Source organism: Schistocerca americana, unplaced genomic scaffold, assembly GCF_021461395.2.
Source record: "Schistocerca americana isolate TAMUIC-IGC-003095 unplaced genomic scaffold, iqSchAmer2.1 HiC_scaffold_35, whole genome shotgun sequence".
Taxonomy (NCBI): Eukaryota; Metazoa; Arthropoda; class Insecta; order Orthoptera; family Acrididae; genus Schistocerca; species Schistocerca americana.
In genome coordinates this window covers 3,156,418-3,174,659 of record NW_025726071.1, presented here as the reverse complement: position 1 = coordinate 3,174,659, position 18,242 = coordinate 3,156,418, and the positions used below count along the sequence as shown (strand labels likewise).

The 18,242-nt window shown below is 38.9% G+C and overlaps 1 protein-coding gene across 1 annotated transcript in view; it reads left to right on the top strand.

Annotated features, from left to right (window-relative positions):
- Positions 1 to 495: 495 nt before the first annotated feature.
- The window catches only part of LOC124580702 (molybdenum cofactor biosynthesis protein 1-like), a 67,721-nt gene continuing 49,974 nt past the window's right edge, over positions 496 to 18,242 (top strand). Inside the window, exons 1-3 of the mRNA XM_047131280.1 lie at positions 496 to 519; positions 620 to 657; positions 751 to 1,006. Coding sequence (XP_046987236.1) covers positions 496 to 519; positions 620 to 657; positions 751 to 1,006 — 318 coding nt within the window. The remainder of the gene's footprint in view (positions 520 to 619; positions 658 to 750; positions 1,007 to 18,242) is intronic.

Here is an 18,242-nt window from a genome sequence, read left to right as displayed (position 1 = left end):
ATTGGTAAGATACTGGAAAATGCAATCAGTCTATAGAGGACATTGCTTACAAAATACTTGTGTGGCCCATTCTAGAATATTGCTTAAGTATGACCCATAACAAATAAGGCTGATGGCAGACATTGAATGTATACAAAATAGTGTAGCATGATTGATCATAGATTATTTGATGCATGGGAGAGCATCAAGAAGCTACTAAAAATTGGAAATGCCAGACAAGTGAAGATAGACGCCAAATATATGACAAAACCTAACTTATGAAATTTCAGGAACCTGTATTAAGTGAGGTATTTAGGGATTATACAATAACCGCATATGTATCACTCCTATAGGGACCATGAAGGCAAGATTAATTACAGCATGCACAGAACCATTTAAAGAATCATTCTTCCCACACTCCACATGAGCATTGAATGGGGAAAAACCATAATGTGTGGTACAACAATGTACTTTGTCGGACAAACCCACAGTGGTTTATACAGTGTGCATGGAGACATGGAATCAGTTGACAGTAGCTGGGTAATGGTTCATATTGATTCCCATTTCCCTGTTGCAGTAGGTGATCTTATGCCTCTAATTATTTTTTCATTGCTATCTTAACTTGCATTCTTCAATTCAGTTTATTAACCCTTCTTATCTCTTTGTATTAGGGCAAATGTACAGTTAACTTTTGAGGAATTTGTATTTTCAATTTATCAACTGGAGTTTTGTTTCATATGCAGCAGCAATGTTACAAATTATTTGTTTCAGTTTCTTTAGAATAATTTGCTGTTTCACGGGTGCTTTGAAGGAAATAAAAGATCTCGAAAGTGTCTTAATGACAACCGATGGCCTCATGTTGACAAGACAGCTGGTTGCCTTGCAGAGGGCAGGGCTTGACGGTCTGAACATCAGCTTAGACACCCTGCAGTCCCAACGCTACAACCAGATCACGAGGAGGAAAGGCTGGGAGCGTGTCATGGTTGGCATAGATCTAGCCTTGCAACTTGAATACGACCCTGTGAAGGTATTACTAGTGCAGCTGTCATCGCATGCAGACTTTCATAAACAAAAGATATAAATCTGTTGTTAAGAATATCAATACAAGAATCACCATTTTAAAGCAGTATGCCCACACCCTCGCCCCCATCCCCGCTCCCACCCTCACCGCTGTCTCCACACTGCAGCTGTAAGTGAAGGAAGGTATATTAAGACAGAAGAAGTAAATTTTAGCTGACAATGCTAACAGTTTCGTAGTTTATACAACATAAAAAGGATGCCTTGCAAGTTTACCAATTAAAAATCTTATATTTTCCTCCCAAGAGAGTCTTATGAGACTCAAGATCTTTACAGTTTCTCTTTTTTTCTTTTGTGTCTTTAGTTTAAAATAAGTTTCCACTATTGTGGTGTTGTTTTGGTAAAAATACTCGATTGTTTGGAAAAATTATTCTTAATTCTGTAGTCACATTTTTGTTGTGTCTAAGTACTACTGGTTTCAGTAGCAAGTGCCAGCATCAGTTCATCTTATTATCAAACATTTCTGTGCAAAATAAAAGCTGACCACTGTGGCCGAGCAGTTCTAGGCACTTCAGTCCAGAACCGTGCTGCTGCTATGGTCGCGGGTTCGAATCCTGCCTCAGGCAGGGATGTCCTTAGGTTAGTTAGGTTTAAGTAGTTCTAAGTCTGGGGGACTGATGACCTCAGATGTTAAGTCCCATAGTGCTTAGAGCCATTTGAACCATTTTGCAAAATAAAAAGCTTCTGTACAACTGCAAACTAGACATACCATTTTCAGGGTGCAGTTCACATCTATTGAAAGCACAACAGTGACCTTTACTTTTAGTAGATAAGACACCTACTGAGGTAAGTGACTTGATGACTGCACACAAGAAGTTGTCATTTATTCCATATGTAGCTACCATGCAGACTCATATTTTGTATTAGTTTGTCCTTACTCTTCCAAAAGGTTAAACCTTGTCTCTGCAGCCACAGCTTCCTCTCTTCAGCAGTTGTCTTCATCTCCATGTGTGAAGAAAATCCCATTCATTGATCATATTGTTTAAGTAGGATGTTCTCAGTCATCCCCTTGTTTTCTTACCTACGATCTTGCCTTCAGAAATGTTTTTTAAAAGATTATCGTCTCCAGTTTAGTGTCCAGTGTATTTTGCTTTGCCCTGGCCTATAACTTTCAGTGGTTCTTTCTTCTCTCCTATTTCCTTTAATTTTTCTGTCAATGCAGATAGTTCTTGTACTTCTCCTCCAGAACCACATTTCAGCAGGTCTGAGGCGAGCTTCCTTTGGCTATTCTAATGTACAGATTTTGCATCTGTGTGTCAGAACACTCCACACAAAGGTCTTTACAAATATTTTCTTAATGTGGAAGCTGATATGTTTATTCAGTTGCAGCTTCTTCTTATTTTGGAAGGAACTCTTCACCTGTGCTATTCTTTTCTTGAATGCCTTGAAATATTGATTGTTTTCTTGCAAAATGCTACTGAGATATTGAATTTCAGTTCCTTTCTTGAGTTGCTCATTGCCTGTTCTTGTGTCAGTCCTACCTCCTCCTCCTTTCTTGTCTGTAGCCATAACTTTTGTCTTCTTTGTATTCATTTTTAGCTTTAGTTTTACCACTTCTTGATTTAAGGCCTGAAACATTTTATTTAGTTCCTACTCTGATTTACTATTGTGATGTCATCAATCTGCAGTGTATATGCATGCAATTAAGTTTCCATATCGACATCATGCTCCAAAAACCACCTAACTGTGTGTGGCAGGGGGTACGTCTCATGCCACCAACTGATCCCCTCTGCCTTGTTCCACTTGTGAACAGTGCTTGGGAAGAATGACTGTCAGTACGCTTCTGTATTATCTCTAACTTCTCAAATTTTCTTCTCGTGATCATTTCGTGAATTGTATATGAGAGAAACTATTATGTTGTCAGACTCTTCTCGGAAACTACTCTCTCGAAATTTGGGTAGTAAATCTTTCCGTGATGCACAACTGCTCTCTTATGGCATCTACCACTGGAGTTGCTGAGCATCTCTGTAATGATCTCACAGCGACTAAATGATCCTGTGACAAAACACTCCGCACTTCATTGGATCTTCTTTCTCTCTTCTGTCAGTCTTACTGGGTAAGGACACAGGGGTAATTTACATTCACTTAAGATTCTTCCTGTGAATCTTAGTCTGGCATCTGCTTTTCTATTGCTGTTTTATGTGGTCATTCCACTTTAAGGTTGCTCTGGATAGTTACTTCTAGATATTTTATGGTAGATTCTGTTTCCAGCAATTTGTCATTAATAGTGTAGTTGTACAGTATTGGATTTCTTTTCCTGTGTGTGTGTGTGTGTGTGTGTGTGTGATATGTTACATTTATTTATGTGCAGGGTCAACTGCCAGAGCCCACATCATTCACCAATCCTCTGCAGGTCATTGTGCAAATTGATACTGTCTTCTGTTATTGCTACTTTCTGATGGACAAGTGTAGTACCTGTGAACAATATTAAGGAGCCTCTGACACTTTCTACTGGATCATTTATATACATTGTAAATGTAATGGTCCTATCACATTTCCATGGCGTATTCCAGAAATTACCTTTTGATTCTGGTCATCTTTTCTTTGTTGTTGTTATTACTTCCTTGATGAACATATTAAGGAAGTAAGGTGATAGAAGGCACCCGTCTCTCACTGCCCTTCTGGTTTTCCTTCTTTCATATCCGGTTCAGTACTCTGACTTTAGTATATACTCAAAATTAATCATCTGTCCTTCCACTTTGGACATTACTTTAAGGAATGATGATATAATGGTAATCTGTTTATTAAACAATATTTTAACGATACACTATGCTTTCTGATCATATAGTGGCTTGATGATGGAATTTGATACTGAAATTAGTAATCATTAGACAAAATAAAAGTGAAGCTATAATAAAAGAAAGTAATATTTTGGATCATGTCAGTTGTTGTTCCAAACAACAGCACGTCAGGAATAGGTTCAAATGGCTCTGAGCACTATGCGACTTAACTTCTGAGGTCATCAGTCGCCTAGAACTTAGAACTAATTAAACCTAACTAACCTAAGGACATCACACACATCCATGCCCGAGGCAGGATTAGAACCTGCGAACGTAGCGGTCATTCGGTTCCAGACTGTAGCGCCTAGAACCACATGGCCACTCTGGCTGTCCAGGAATAGGTACTAAATTATTTGTCCGCTGATAACCTCACAGCCTAGAACACTAAAACACAAATGTTAATTGTTTGTTATGTGCCCTGGTAGAGTTTACAGCTGTTTACAGTTCACGATTGGTTGTTGGAGATTGGACATTACTCACATAGTGTATTTAGTGCACAGTGCAGAAAAAGGCAGTGTCCAGAAAAGTAAACAAGTGTAAAGGCAAAAGTTTCATGACAGGATGTTGTGTCACCATACTTGGAAGACAATTATAGCCAAAGACAGAAATTTAAAAGAAACTGGCTCATTTGAGCTGCGGAGACCTAGTCGAGGATTCTCAGTAGATAATTGTTAGCACAGTAGAATTTATAAAGAGACAATGTCAGTTCTTGTCAGGGAAGGTTGATTGGTAAGTATCTATCAGCTTTCTCGTAAAACTCACAATTTGAAGAATACACATCAAGGAAAAGGTAGAAGTCCAACAGTGTCAAATCTAGACAATAATATCGATCATCCAACAGTTTTGCAAAATCCCCAGTTGTACTTTACTTACTTACTTACTTACTAACTTACTCAGATTTGCTGTGTACCATACAAGGAACTGGTTTCCACTAGTTGACTTGATCAGCTGCCAAGTTCTCACCTTCCTCCAAGTTTGTGTCCATGGATTGAAGATTCATTGCAAAAGTTCCAGGTGTTAAAAGGTCTTCCTGTACATCTGTATCTGTCCATTGATTTCAACAACAGTGTTGATTTTGGGATTCTTCCACCTTACATGCGTAGAACATAACCTGCAATCCTCAGTCTTCTTTCAACAATAATTTTGTGCAGGCTGTGTAGACCTCTTATTCTCAGCACTTCATCGTTTGTAACTTGGTTGGGTTAACATCTTCAGAATTCATCTCTAGCATTGTTGGTGAAAAACATGGAGACTGTGTGCTGATTTTACTGACATTTTCCAAGTCTCACACATATAAACGATAAAGGAGTGTAGTCAAAGCTTTGTTGGCATATTACAGACCTAATTGCCATATGGACTGATTTTCCAGTTCTGCTGGTGATTTCTGCATCTGTGACCTCATTATTACATATAAAGCTACCGAGATATGGCAATCTGTCAACATCTTGTATTATCTTCTATTGCACTGTAATCGGGGAAGAGACGAGTAATTTCCACTTACTTTGCACATTCTGTTTACCTTATCCCTATTAATTTTCAGCCCTACACAATAGGGCATTTAATGAGAAAGCATATAAAAATTAACTTAATGCCTTCCAAGGAGACGGTCTCTACTTAGTCTCTACTCCTTCAAGCCTGACTTTGTAAGTGTAGACCAGACATGGCTTAAATTCAGAGAAATAGTATCGACAACAATTAAGAGATATATACCAAATAAATTGAAAGGATACCAAATAAATTAAAAGGGTGGTGCACAAAATATGTCAAAACTCAGCTGCAGAAGCAATGAAAAAAAGCATGTCAAAATTTAAAAGAATGCAAAATCTCCAAGATTAGCGATGTTTTACTGAAGCTCGAAACTTAGGGTGGGTTTCAGTGCAAGATGTGTTTAACACTCTAAGCGCCAAGCCCGTAAAATTTACGGGCCTGGGATCGCGCGAAAATCACCAAGCCCGTAAAATTTACGGGCCGCTACATTTAATTTCATTCAAAACACTGCAACGTTATTTCTACGGGTTTGGCCAGCGCTATACGTTTTTCAGATGTTTATTAACAAAATGCGTCCATAGATGTCACGGCAGCGCTGTAATTCATGTTAAAACTTATCTTTGCGTTCTCAGTCTGTATATCATTCAGTTGTTTGTCATCATGTTTCGGCGCGGTTTATCAGACGCAGAAATTGCGGATTTGATCAATCATAGCGACACTCTGGATAATGTAGAGAGTGATTCAGACGATTCTGAATGCAATGGTGTGTTTGAAGGTACGTATTTCCGAATTTTCCACGTAATTGTGCAGTACGCACATATCTGTTGAACATGTGTAAACGATGTATGTAGTTACACATAATGTGATATTCTTTTTAGAAGACGAGATTGATGACAGTTTGTCTTCAGATGAAGACGAGAATGATGTTGAAGGTGTTGCTTCAAATCCAGCAGCTGTGCCGTATCCGAAAGACAGTGAGTGGACTGCAGTTGACACCTACCGACCTCTGCCTGTCAACACGACACCCAGGCAGATACTAGTGGATATTGATGAGTCGAGTTCTGTACTGGATTGCAGTAAAGTGTTCCTTACTGACAGTGACGTAAATGAACTCAAGAGACAGACAAATTTGTATGCATCACAGACAATACAGAAGAAAAGAAGAGGAAATAATCTGAAGCCCCATTCAGTTTTGAGTTCGTGGAAGCCAGTGACTATAAGTGAGATGAGGCGTTTCTTGGGTATTATTTTCCACATGTGTGTTTCGAAAAAGCCAAAAATTGCGGACCATTGGAGCACTAATCCTGTTCTTAGTTGTAACTTTTGTCCCCATGTCATGAGCCGTTTGCGTTTCACTCAGATACTGTCATGCTTGCATCTTGTTGACAATTCAAATCAGAAAAAACCAGGCGAAGATGGATTTCATCCACTTTACAAAGTTTTGCCATATTATAATAATTTGAAGGAGCGATGTATCCAGGCATATCGTCCCTCAGAAAAAGTGACAATTGATGAAGGAATTTGCCCATTTCGAGGTCGTGTGAGTTTCCGTGTTTACATGCAAAATAAGCCTCATAAGTATGGACTGAAAGTATATGCTGTTGCTGAAGCCAGTAGTGGCTATGTTGTAAATTTTGAAGTTTATGCTGGTAAGCATATTGTTGACAATTCTTCGTCTGCGGTTATTTTGCGATTGTTGTCTGACAGCAGCTTGCTGAACAAAGGCCACACTGTGTATTTAGATCGATTTTATTCCAGTCCAGAGCTATTTCAGCAACTGGCAGAGAAAGGCACTGGAGCTGTTGGTACTGTGAACAAATCCAGGAAAGGATTGCCTAAAGATTTAGTATCTGCTAAGCTGAAAAAGGGCGAAATGTCTTTTCGGCGTAAAGATAATGTATTGGCAATGAAGTGGAAAGATAAGAGAGATGTGTATACATTGTCTACAAGGCATCAAGCAACATTTGGTACGCATACTAAGAGAAATGGGTCTGTAGTATTGAAACCACTTCAGGTACTTGATTACAACCTCAATAAAATTGGAGTGGATATTGGAGACCAACGCCTGCAGTACAATCCGTTCCAGCACAGAACTGTGAAATGGTGGCGAAAATTATATTTCCATTTGCTGCTTATGGGAGTATCAAATGCATTTTGGCTGTACAATGCAGTGCACAGGAAGAAAATTACAATAACAGACTTTATAACAGTGCTTGCAGTTCAGCTTGTTGAAGACGACACACTTGAATTCATTCCAAGAAATGAAGGAACTGTAGGTCGGCTAACAAAGAGACATTTTTTGCAGCACATACCTGCAACTACTAAGAAGTATGCTGCTCGTGTGTGTCACGTGTGCAGTTCCAGGAGCAAGAAACAGAGTGGCAAGGCTTCTCGCAAAGAGACACGATACGAATGTGAACAGTGTGGCGTTGCACTCTGCCTGGAACCTTGCTTTAAAATTTTCCACACTAAAAAACAATATGATTCTGTGTGAAATTTATATGTAATACTGTATACTATCAGAAACATGTAATGTAGTGCCACAATTTTGGTTAAAAATAAATCACAATTGTATTCCCTTATTCGTATGACTTTTTCTAAATTCTTAAAACATCTAAGTGATTTCTATAACTGTACCTTAAAGCTGTGCATTGTAAAGTAGTTTCTTTCACTCAGAATTAAAGTAGAAATGTGCAGCTTCAAGATGGTACCAAATTTGCCACAATCCAAACAGTAGATTTGATGCAGTAATTTTTTTAATATTGGTAAAATTGCCCGGTTTCTAGGGACGGGTGCATAAAATAGGCCTGGTACAGAGAGTGTTAATAGTTCCCATAGTGAAACTTCGTTTTGAAATCTGGAAGAAAATCCAAAGAGGTTCTGGTTGCATGTGTAGTACACCAATGGCAAGACACAACCAATACCTTCACTGCGCAATAGCTGTGGTAATATTACTGATGACAGTGCTACTAAAGCAGGGTTACTAAACACGGATTTCTGAAATTTCTTCACCAAAGACAACAAAGTTATTATTGCAGTATTCAAATCAAGAACAACTGCAACTGTGAGTAACTTAGTAGTAGCTCTCCTCAGTGTCATAAAGCAGTTATGTTTCTTTCAGAGAATGCTGATACAATAGCTCCATTAGAAATCATATATAGCCCTGGAGATTCTAAAAGGTATCAGATAGATTATATAATGGTAAGACAGAGATTTAGGAACCAGGTTTTAAATTGTAAGACATTTCCAGGGGCAGATGTGGACTCTGACCACAATCTATTGGTTATGACCTGTAGATTAAAACTGAAGAAACTGCAAAAAGGTGGGAATTTAAGGAGATGGGACCTGGATAAACTGAAAGAATCAGAGGTTGTACAGAGCTTCAGGGAGAGCATAAGGGAACAATTGACAGGAATGGGGGAAAGAAATGCAGTAGAAGAATAATGGGTAGCTTTGATGGATGAAGTAGTGAAGGCAGCAGAGAATCAAGTAGGTAAAAAGACGAGGGCTAGTAGAAATCCTTGGGTAACAGAAGAAATATTGAATTTAATTGATGAAAGGAGAAAATATAAAAATGCAGTAAATGAAGCAGGCAAAAAGGAATACAAATGTCTCAAAAATGAGATCGACAGGAAGTGCAAAATGGCTAAGCAGGGAGGGCTAGAGTACAAATGTAGGGATGTAGAGGCTTATCTCACTAGGGGTAAGATAGGTACTGCCTACAGGAAAATTAGAGAGACCTTTGGAGATAAGAGAACCACTTGCATGAACATCAAGAGCTCAGATGGAAACCCAGTTCTAAGCAAAGAAGGGAAAGCAGAAAGGTGGAAGGAGTATATAGAGGGTCTATACAAGGGCGATTCACTTGAGGACAATATTATGGAAATGGAAGAGGATGTAGATGAAGATGAAATGGGAGATACAATACTGCGTGAAGAGTTTGACAGAGCACTGAAAGACCTGAGTCGAAACAAGGCCCCTGGAGAAGACAACATTCCATTGGAACTACTGACGGCCTTGGGAGAGCCAGTCCAGACAAAACTCTACCATCTGGTGAGCAAGATGTATGAAACAGGCGAAATACCATCAGACTTCAAGAAGAATATAATAATTCCAATCCCAAAGAAAGCAGGTGTTGACAGATGTGAAAATTACCGAACAATCAGTTTAATAAGCCACAGCTGCAAAATACTAACACGAATTCTTTACAGACGAATGGAAAAACTAGTAGAAGCCGACCTCAGGGAAGATCAGTTTGGATTCTGTAGAAATACTGGAACATGTGAGGCATTACTGACCTTACGACTTATCTTGGAAGAAAGATTAAGGAAAGGCAAACCTACGTTTCTAGCATTTGTAGACTTAGGGAAATCTTTTAACAATGTTGACTGGAATACTCTCTTTCAAATTCTAAGGGTGGCAGGGGTAAAATACAGGGAGCGAAAGGCTATTTACAATTTGTACAGAAACCAGATGGCAGTTATAAGAGTCGAGGGACATGAAAGGGAAGCAGTGGTTGGGAAGGGAGTAAGACAGGGTTATAGCCTCTCCCCGATGATATTCAATCTGTATATTGAGCAAGCAGTAAAAGAAATAAAAGAAAAATTCGGAGTAGGTATTAAAATCCATGGAGAAGAAATAAAAACGTTGAGGTTCGCCGATGACATTGTAATTCTGTCAGAGACAGCAAAGGACTTGGAAGAGCAGTTGAACGGAATGGATGGTGTCTTGAAGGGAGGATATAAGATGAACATCAACAAAAGCAAAACAAGTGATATGGAATGTAGTCGAATGAAGTAAGGTGATGCTGAGGGAATTAGGTTAGGAAATGAGACACTTAAAGTAGTAAAGGAGTTTTGCTATTTGGGGAGCAAAATAACTGATGTTGGTTGAAGTAGAGAGGATATAAAATGTAGACTGGCAATGGCAAGGAAAGCGTTTCTGAAGAAGAGAAATTTGTTAACATCGAGCATAGATGTAAGTGTCAGGAAGTCATTTCTGAAAGTATTTGTATGGAGTGTAGCCATGTATGGAAGTGAAACATGGATGGTAAATAGTTTGGACAAGAAGAGAATAGAAGCTTTCGAAATGTGGTGCTACAGAAGAATGCTAAAGATTAGATGGGTAGATCACATAACTAATGAGGAAGTATTGAATAGGATTGGGGAGAAAAGAAGTTTGTGGCACAACTTGACCAGAAGAAGGGATCGGTTGGTAGGACATGTTCTGAGGCATCAAGGGATCACCAATTTAGTATTGGAGGGCAGCGTGGAGGGTAAAAATAGTAGGGGGAGACCAAGAGATGAATACACTAAGCAGATTCAGAAGGATGTAGGTTGCAGTAGGTACTGGGAGATGAAGAAGCTTGCACTGGATAGAGTAGCATGGAGAGCTGCATCAAACCAGTCTCAGGACTGAAGACCACAACAACAACATATAGCCACTCATTTGATAAAGATCCATACCTAGAGACTGAAAAGTTGCTCAGGTCACACCAATGCTCAAGAAAGAAAAGAGGAGTAATCTGCTAAATAACAGACTCATATCACTAATGTTGATTTGCATTAGGATTTTGGAACATATATTGTGTTTGAATATTATGAATTATCTCAAAGATAATGATTCATTGATAAATAGCCAAGATAGATTCAGAAATATTGACCTTTTAAAACACAGCTAGCTCTTTAGTCACGCAAAGTAATAAGTACTGCCGACTGGGGCTCTCAAATTGATTCCATATTTGTAGATTTCCAGAAGACTTTTTGAAACAGTTCCTCACAAGTATTTTCTAATCATATTGTGTGCCTATGGTGTATTGTCTCTGTTGTGCAACTGGATGTGTGGTTTCCTGTCAGAAAGGTCACAGTTTATAGTAATTGATGGAAAATCGTCAAGTAAAACAAAAGTGATATCTGACATTCCTCAAGGAAGTGTTATAGACCACCTGCTGTTGCCGATCTACATTAACAATTTAAGAAAGAATCTGAGCAGTCCTCTTAGATGATGCTATCATTTACAGTCTTGCATATCATTTACTGTCTTGTAAAGTGATCAGATGATCAAAACGAACTGCAAAATGATTTAGGCTACCTATCCATATGATGCAAAAAGTGGTAACTGACCTTAAATAATAAAAATTGTTATGTCATCCGCATGAGTAGTAGAAGGCATCTACTAAATTTTGGTTACATGATAATTCACGCAGGTCTAAAGGCTGTGAAGTCTATTGAATACTTAGGAATTACATTTACAAATAACTTAAATTGGAATGCTCACATAGATAACGCGGTGGGAAAGCAAACAAAGGACTGTGATTTAATAGTAAAACATTTAGAAGATTAGGATTACTAAAGAGACTATCTACAACTATACTTGTCTGTCCTCTTTTGGAGTATTCTGCATGGTGTGAGATCCTTACCAGATAGGACTGACAAAGGACATCATTTAAAAGTTCAAAGAAGGGCAGCTCATTTTGTATTATTGGGAAACAGGAAAGTGCATGCCACAGATATCGCATGTGAATTGGGGTGGCAGTCATTAAAGCAAAAGCATTTTGCTGGAGCAGGTTCTTAAAATTTCAATCATCAATTTTCTCCTCCGAATGTGAAAATATTTTGTTAGAGCCCTCTTACATAGGGAGAAATGATCATTGTAATAAAATAAGAGAAATCAGAGCTTGTACGGAAATATTGAAGTGTTTGGTTTTCCTCAAATGCTGTAGGGGAGTGGAATGGTAGATAAATAGGTTGAGGGTGGTTCTCTGAACCCTCTGCCAGCAATTAATTGTGAATTACAGACTAGTCATGCAGATATAGATAATGTAGATAGGCTTTCAATATTGTGCACTGATTCTCTAATTTTATACATTGCTCAAATACTTTCGTGGCGCTTTGGAGTGACCCCTTCAAAATAACACTTTACCAGTGTTCTTAATATGTATTTTGGTAACCAGGTTGATAAGAAGTTACAACAATACTCTCTTATTACTCCCCAGTTTTGGGTTTTATTAATGAACAAAATCGCCGCAGTGTTCCATAACAATTACGGGCTGAAGTTTCCTGCTGATGGAACCAATATGATTTTCTGTGTTTCTGAGCATACAGGTTGTGTATGCTGTTTGGAGCCTGTTGTATGCTGAATCAAATGTTTTTATTGTTGTGATCTTCCATCTGAAGATTGGTTTCATGGAGTTGCCCATGCTAGCTTATTCTCTGTGACCCTCTTCACCTCTGGGTAACTACTGCAGCGTACAATAACTTGAACTTGCTTACTGCAGTCAGTTTTTGGTCTCCTACAGTTGTTACCCCCATTATATTCACAGATGACCACATATTGTGGAAATTGCATATTGTAATGTAGGATGCAACAATAAGGTACAGAAAGTTTCTGTTGAAAATTACGAATTATTTAGGAATAAAGGAGATGGCTCACCAAAAGGCAGAAGCACTGTCTCATCGATAGGCACACGAACAAAAGGTATGTAGAATGAGATTTTCACCGTGCAGTGGAGTGTGCACTGATATGAAACTTCCTGGCAGATTAAAACTGTGTGCCGGACCAAGAGTCAAACTTGGGACCTTTGCCTTTCGTGGCCAAGTGCTGAGCTATCCTTGCACGACTCACGACCCGTCCTCACAGCTTTACTTCCACCAGTACCTCGTCTTCTACCTTCCAAACTAAAAGGTACGTTACTTGGTGAGCTTCCAGAATGCACTTTCTTTTTCTAGCTGTAGGGAAAACATGTGCGCGCGCCCACACACACGCACACACACACACACACACACACACACACACACACACACACACACACACACACACACACTCTCTCACATGCGCATGCATGTCTCCTTATGCTGTGGTCGCTCAACTGCCAGCTCTTTACTGGCCCATGGTGAGTGTTCTGGAGTGAGGTGGGGCTTTAGAGTGGGGTAGGATGGGGTGGGTTGAGGCAATGTGAGAGATGGAGAGAGATGGGAGGGGTTTGGAGGGAAGCATTTAGTGGCTCGTGGGAGAGTGGGGAGCCATCTGTGGGCTAGCTAGGGGTGCAGGTAGGGGGGTCAGGTGCCAGACAGCTGGGCACTCATAGACTAGGGTGTGACGTGAGATAACACCACACAACTAGCTGATTTGCGAGGGGGGGAGAGAGGGGTGTGTGTGTGTGGGGGGGGGGGGGGGGCTGGGAGTTAACTTGGATTTAGGCCAGGAAGCAAAGGATGTGCTGTAAGTATGGCTACGAAAGTTGAGTATTCTTAAATAAGATCAGCTGGTGCCAATGTATTGGAAAGTAACTGGCACACAAAGTGCAATTGTGGCTCCTTTTTCTTCAAAAGTTTTAAATAGTCTGCAGAGCAAATTGAATTAGGAGGATCAGGCATTTGTGTGGGTCTAGGAAAGTAAATTGTAGAGCCAGATAAAAGGCGCACAAGACAGGAGGGGTACTACTACTCATCACTGCTGTATCGTGCTACTAGTACATGTCAGTGTGAGTGCACCGAGAGTGGTGTTGCCGTACATGCGTCTTTAAATTGGTCACCGACTGATCATTGCAGGCTGGCTGCTGGAGGCCGTCTCTGGGAGCCAAGCGTGCTGTGCGGTCCCTGCCGTGCCATCTGCTGGTGACTCGCACATATATTAGTGTGGAACAGTGCTGACTGACTCTCTGTGTGATTCTAGTTTGTAATGTGCACATCAGTGTTCTGTGTCTTGTTGAGTCCTTAGAGGCATATTGTTTGGAGGTTATTATTAAAGCCATATTTGTGCGACTTGGATCACACTTCAGTATTTATTTATTTATTTATTTCTTGTTCCATAGATCCAGTTAGTGAGTCAATCACAAGGATATGGAACGTGTCAAATTGTACAGGTTTCAATTTAAACTATACAAGGGCAATTCAATGGCAAATTGTACATAGTTTAAGTAAGACATACTATAAATACGGTAACAGATACAATATCAGCTAGATAACATAACAACCATTTGACAGAAAAAGGAGTTTCAAATAAAGGTTAAAGGCAAGAGCACAAAGTTAAATCAGATATTAGGCCTACAAGAGTAAATACATGTACAGCCAATCTGTTGTTACAAAAAGTGAGCTAATTCCCAAATGCACAATTAAATCAATTGAACTACTTCTAGACACAATAAGTTTAGTGATGGTATACATTTTCTTTCAGGTATTCATCCACAGTATAATAAGATTTCTCTGTCAGGTAATCTTTGAGAACTCGTTTAAATTTTGGCAGTTCTGTATGAACACATTTGATATGTAGTGGTAGAGCATTGAACAGCTTAATGCTGGAGTAGTAAACTCCTTTTTGTACCAGAGTGAGACGTTTCATTTCTAAATGTAGATTGTTTTTGTTTCTGGTGTTATAACCATGGAATTTACTGTTGTCTTGGTAGATGGAATAATTTTTGCACACAAAGGTCAGCAAGGAAAAAATATACTGTGAGGCAGTTGTTAGGATACCTGCAAGAGTGTCTTTGATTAACCCCACACGTTATTCTGATTGCTTTTTTTTTTGGATGGTGAAAACTTGTTTTGCAAGCGGTTGGTTCCCCCAGAATATGATAGCATATGACATCAATGAGTGGAAGTAGCGAAAGTAGGCAACCTTAATAGTGTCAACTTCAGCCACTGAAGAAATTACCCGTAGTGAAAATGTTGCCGAGCTAAGTTTTTTACATAGATGAAGAATGTGAACTGACCAATTACATTTACTGTCTATGTAAGCACCCAGGAATTTTGTTTCTTCAACTTTCTGTATTGGTTGATCTCTACATTTTATGTCAATTTCATTGGGATTACTTTGTGATGTATGGAACCTCATATAATGAGTTTTATCTGCATTGAGTGAGAGACCATTTGAGGAGAAACAATTTAAGATGTCATTAAAAACAGTAGTTGTAGTTTTTTCAAGATCATGATCAGTCAAATCGTCAATTAGAATTGTGGTATCATCGGCAAACAGGGTAAATTTGCTGTTTGTCTCAGAACAAAGAGGAAGATCATTAATAAAGATGAGGAAAATCAGTGGGCCCAAAACGGAGCCTTGAGGCACACCACACGTTATCATGCCCCATTCAGACGAGGCAATTTCTCCAGAAGAGCCATTTAGCATTACAGTCTGCTTCTGATCCTGTAGATATGATTGTAGCCACAAGCCAACAGTACCACCTAAACCATAGTATTCTGCCTTTTTCCAAAGAATTTGGTGGTTTACACAGTCAAAGGCTTTCGTAAGATCGCAAAAAATACCCACTGGAGACATTTTTTTGTTAATGGCTTCCAAAACTTGGTTGCTGAAAGAGAATATTGCCTGTTCAGTACAAAGACCGGCACGAAAACCAAACTGATTTTTGCTTAAGATACTATGGAATTTGCGATGGTCTACAATCCTCCTGTGCATGAGTTTTTCTAGAATTTTCGAGAAGGTAGTTAATAGGGATATTGGGCGATAGTTTGTAACAATGCTTTTATCCCCTTTTTTAAAGAGAGGAATCACTACAGCCAACTTAAGTCTGTCAGGGACAATCCCATCTTGTAGGGATGCATTGTATATGTTGCATAAGGCGGGACTAACAAATTTATAACAGTGTTTCAGTATTTTACTAGAAATATTGTCCACACCAGCAGAATTTTTGTTTTTTAATGATCTAATTACTCTTATGACTTCGCTTACAGTAAATGGAGATAAGGATAACTGTGGGATTCTGTTGCTAATAGCTTTCTGTAGGAGGGACAATGATTCTTCCATAGAACCATTACAGCTTGTCTTCTCTGCTGCTCTCAAAAAGTGGTTATTAAATATTTCTGCAACCAACTCAGGTTTCTTTATGATACTGTCCCCTGTTTTAATCTCTACCTGAGACATGTTCCCTGTTGTCCTGCCAGTTTCCCTCTTTATTACATTCCTTATAGTTTTAATTTTATTTTCTGAGCTTTCAATTTCTGATTTTATGCACATACTTTTAGATTTATTTATAACCTTCTTGAGAATGCTACAGTAAAGTTTGTAGTGTTGTCATTTCTTTGGATCATTACAAGTCCTGAGAGAACTGTATAACATCCTTTTTGTTCTACAAGATGTTGTTATCCCTGTAGTGATCCAAGACTTCTTGGCATTGCCTATATGACTATTTCTAACTACTTTTTTTGGGAAAGATGGACTCAAATACAGACATGAATTCATTTAAAAATGAATTGTACTTTTTGTTTACATCTGTTTCCCTATCAACTCGGCTCCAGTCTATCTCTTTTAGGCTATCACTGAATTTTTTAAGGCCCTGTTCATTTATTATCCTAAAAGATTTCCAAGAATGCTCGGAACTGTTGCACACACTGATGTAATTGAGCCTAAGCAAGTGACCACCATGATCAGAAAGGCCAAGGATTGGATGTACAGTGATCTCATTCCATGTAGACTTATCTATAAATATATTATCTATCAGACTTTTACTGTTAACAGCAACCCTAGTTGGGAAATCTACTATTGTCATCAGATTATAAGACTCCATTAAATGTACTAAATCAGCTTTACTATTGCTCTCATTTAGGAAATCAACATTAAAGTCACCAGTAATTATCAAGTTCTTGGACTTTGAGTACAGTATGGATAATAAAGAATCTAAGTGCTTAAGAAATACATTCAAATTCCCTGAGGGAGATCTATACAGTGCTAACACTACAGCCGTGAAGTCATTTACAGTAATCTCAACACCACATACTTCAATTTGTTGCTCTATACAATGGCTCTTTAAATCTAATGCATTGTAAAATATGTTGTTTTTTACATAAATTACCACTCCACCTTTTTCCATGATGGTTCTTGAGTAATGCGCTGCCTGACACACAGTATTACTTGGTTAGTACATCACCACAAACATATGGACCGGGACTGTACATGCTTTGACAGTTTGCTACGTCTCTCTCTTCTAGGACTGACATGGTAGCTGCCTTGCATTTCTTAATGACTCTGACCTTGTCAACCACAAACCGAATCTTAGTACAGTCATGATTTCCCTGAAGAGATTACATGACAGCAGAGACTTGTAAAATTGTGTTACCCATTTCTCTAGCCAGTGAAGATTCATTCTATACCTTCAGATACAGTGTCATTTAGGAGTAGAACAGCAAGAAATACGTAGCTCCTCTAACAGTAATGACAGTTTATCACCTCCCAACACTACATGTGCCAATGTTTCAGTGCATTTTTGAATATGTTTGTTAACAGATTCATCAACACAACAAAAATTTACGATCTCAGTAGCATCTTATTTTTTAACTCATACTTTACTATTCATCAGAATCTTCATCGCTGCTCTTTGATTTGTCAGAGCTCCCTGCTGTACTTTGTTTTATTTCATAGTCAGAATTAGTTGAAATACCACCTACCGTATTTACCCAAATCTAAGCCGCACTCAAACCTGAAAAATGAGACTCGAAATAAAGGAAAGAAAAAAAAAAAAATTCTCGAATCTAAGCCACACCTGAAATTTGAGACTCGAAGTTCAAGGGGAGAGAAAAGTTTTAGGCCGCACCTCCAAATCGAAACAAAGTCGGTCCATTGTAATATGAGACACAATTTAGGTCGAATGAATGACGATACAGCTACAGTAGTTTGGTTCGAGTCGTAAGCTTAGCAGTTAAGCTTTACCAGGTAGCCTTTGCTATGCGTCAGGCGCTCCATCCGTATTTATACTGGTACCCTTCCTTTTTCATGTGCTTCATCTGGTTTGAATCAATCGCTTATTTTGCTTTGATCTGATAAGTGCCGTTTTCCTTGTTATAGGCGTTTATGTCACTCTAAGCTGAAAATGCATTACTGTACTGTGTCATGCATTGTTTGTCGCATTCTGATAGTGCGTGTTTGCGGCCTGTCATCACTCGTGGCATGGCTTGCTTTTGTGCACGCTAC